The sequence below is a fragment of the Hippocampus comes genome, unplaced genomic scaffold (assembly GCF_001891065.2).
Source record: "Hippocampus comes isolate QL1 unplaced genomic scaffold, H_comes_QL1_v1.1 scaffold281, whole genome shotgun sequence".
NCBI lineage: Eukaryota > Metazoa > Chordata > Actinopteri > Syngnathiformes > Syngnathidae > Hippocampus > Hippocampus comes.
Window position 1 is genome coordinate 1,171 of NW_017805704.1, and position 2,154 is coordinate 3,324.

The 2,154-nt window shown below is 58.5% G+C and overlaps 1 protein-coding gene across 1 annotated transcript in view; it reads right to left on the reverse strand.

Annotated features, from left to right (window-relative positions):
* Positions 1-2,154, reverse strand: part of sh3d21 (SH3 domain containing 21) — a gene marked incomplete at its 3' end in the record, with an annotated part of 5,703 nt that overhangs the window by 1,164 nt on the left and 2,385 nt on the right. Inside the window, exons 5-9 of the mRNA XM_019882769.1 lie at positions 1,354-1,444; positions 1,027-1,088; positions 900-939; positions 417-511; positions 93-194 (exon numbers count right to left, since the gene is read on the reverse strand). Of these exons, the coding sequence (XP_019738328.1) occupies positions 93-194; positions 417-511; positions 900-939; positions 1,027-1,088; positions 1,354-1,444 (390 nt within the window). The remainder of the gene's footprint in view (positions 1-92; positions 195-416; positions 512-899; positions 940-1,026; positions 1,089-1,353; positions 1,445-2,154) is intronic.

Consider the following 2,154-nt stretch of genomic DNA (forward strand, 5'->3'; position numbering starts at 1 on the left):
TTTGCAAGGTCAGCAAAAACAAAAAGAAAGAAAGAAAGGCTCTTGGTCTTTGGACACCGGTGGTTGGGGACCACCTTTGTCCGTTCGCTCACCTTCAGACTGTCCATGGGCGGTATCACCATGACAAAGTTATCGGGGAAGAATCCGCAGCGGCCGTTGAGCTCGCCCTCCCACCAGCCGTCGTCTTCGGTTTCCTGCGGACGCGCAAGCAAGGTGGCATGAGGCCGGAAAAGAGCGCAACAAGGGGGGGGGGAACCCGACCCAAAGCGTCCCTCCTCCAAGTCATTCTCAAAGACTCCTTTGCGATCGGCTGCTTCGCCAAAAACCTCGGGCCGGTCTTGGTCACCCGTCGCCAAATCCGACCTTACAGGACAAGCATCGGCAAAGAACGGACGGCAGCGGAGAAAAAAAGGAACCTTTCTCAGGATGACGACCACGTCCCCGATCTTCAAATCCAGCTCGTCCTCCGCTTTGGCCTTGTAGTCGAACATGACTTGACAGCACTCCACCACTGAGGAAAGACGACAAATCGCACGTCGCAGTCTCCGTATTTCCCCAGCGACGGACGTTTCTTGCGCTTATCGGGCCAGCGTCACGCCTGGGAAAACCCCCTGATGGCTCAAAGTCGACACGGCGAGCGACAAATCCGCGTTCCGCATATTTGAGCTTGAGCTCAATCACAACAAATGCTTGGGGTTGCGAGGCTCCGAACAAGACCTGTCTCTCTGCTTTCTGAAACTCCGTCGGGCTAATCGCTTCAAAGGGGGGGAAGTCGACCACCGATCGAGGCTCCGGCTTCAAAAAGCAAGCTGGGCCGCGATCGGTCGTCAGCCTGAGCAACCGCGAGGGTGTTTTCGGCCTGCGCGGCACCGACGCAAAGTATGACGAGCGTCACCTACCGTTTTTGGCCTTGCTGCGCACCGTCGCTCTCTGAGAGATCTAGAAAAGAGCCAAAAACAACCATCAGCGGCGCCAGCGCCATCGCCACGGCGCGCCGGGGCATTGGCGATCGCAGGACTCCTCCACCTCTTTACTGAAGACCGCATCGCTGAGCTTGGGTCTGGCCTTGCCGTCGTTGTGTTTGCTGTCTGTCGAGACAAAGATCAGCTCATCACGTTCAGAGACATCTTCGGGGAAATTGACAACTGTCCTGAATTGTTGAGCACGGGCCCTTCGCCAGATATGGGCCAGCGCCCGCCCTTCGCCCGAACGGGCTCACAAGTCACATTTTCGCCAGGATTGCAGACGGCGGTGATGTTTCGGTCCGTTTTCAGATCCGGGAAACGCGTTCGGTTGTGCGGAAAGAATGAAAATGTGAAACAATCCGAGCTCAAAGTCGCCGGCGGGACGCACCTTTGGGGGCGACGAAGATCTCTCGGACGAAGTTGGACGGAAAGGCCCCCACGCTGCCATTTTTGATGCCCATCCACCATCCGTCTTCAATCTAGAGAGGCAGCGAGCGCTTCAGAAACACGTCCGGCAGCTGTCTGACAACCTGGGGCGGAAGCCGTCGGGTCGACGGTCCGCTCGCGCCTGCGTCTGCGTCACAGGAAAGCCTCGCGGGCTCACTCCTGTCACGAGATGCGAAAGCTCACCTCGCTGAGGATTTCCACCGTCTCCCCGACGACCAACTGCAGCTCGTCCTCGTTCACGGGGCTGTAGGCAAACACCACCTCGCACGTCCTGGCTTGTTTCATCCTCTTGGCTGGAGAGACGAAAGTTTAGAGGCAACGAGCAACCGCGGATTTAGCGAGGACCGAGGCGCGTACTTGTTCGGATGCTTCTGGGTTCCCGCTTGCTGTTCCCCGTCAAGTAAACGGGCACCTCCTGGAAAGACCGCCCCGAAACACGTGAGCAAAGCGGAGAGCGGGCCGCTTCGCCGCCGCCGTCGGCCAAACGGACCTTGACAAAGTTGGCCGGGAAGATGCCTCGCTTGCCTCGCAGCTCGCCCTCCAGCCAGCCGTCCTCGCTGGCCTTAGTGACATTCTTGACCACGTCCCCCATTCGCACCGTAATCTCGTCCCCCATGGTGCCCTCGAAGTTGATCAGCACCAGAACCTCTGCGGCACAACGGTGGGGCACGTCGTTCCAATCTTTCGGCCCGCCCACGGTGACGCCCAAACGTCGCGCCGTCGAATCATACGTACATAACGA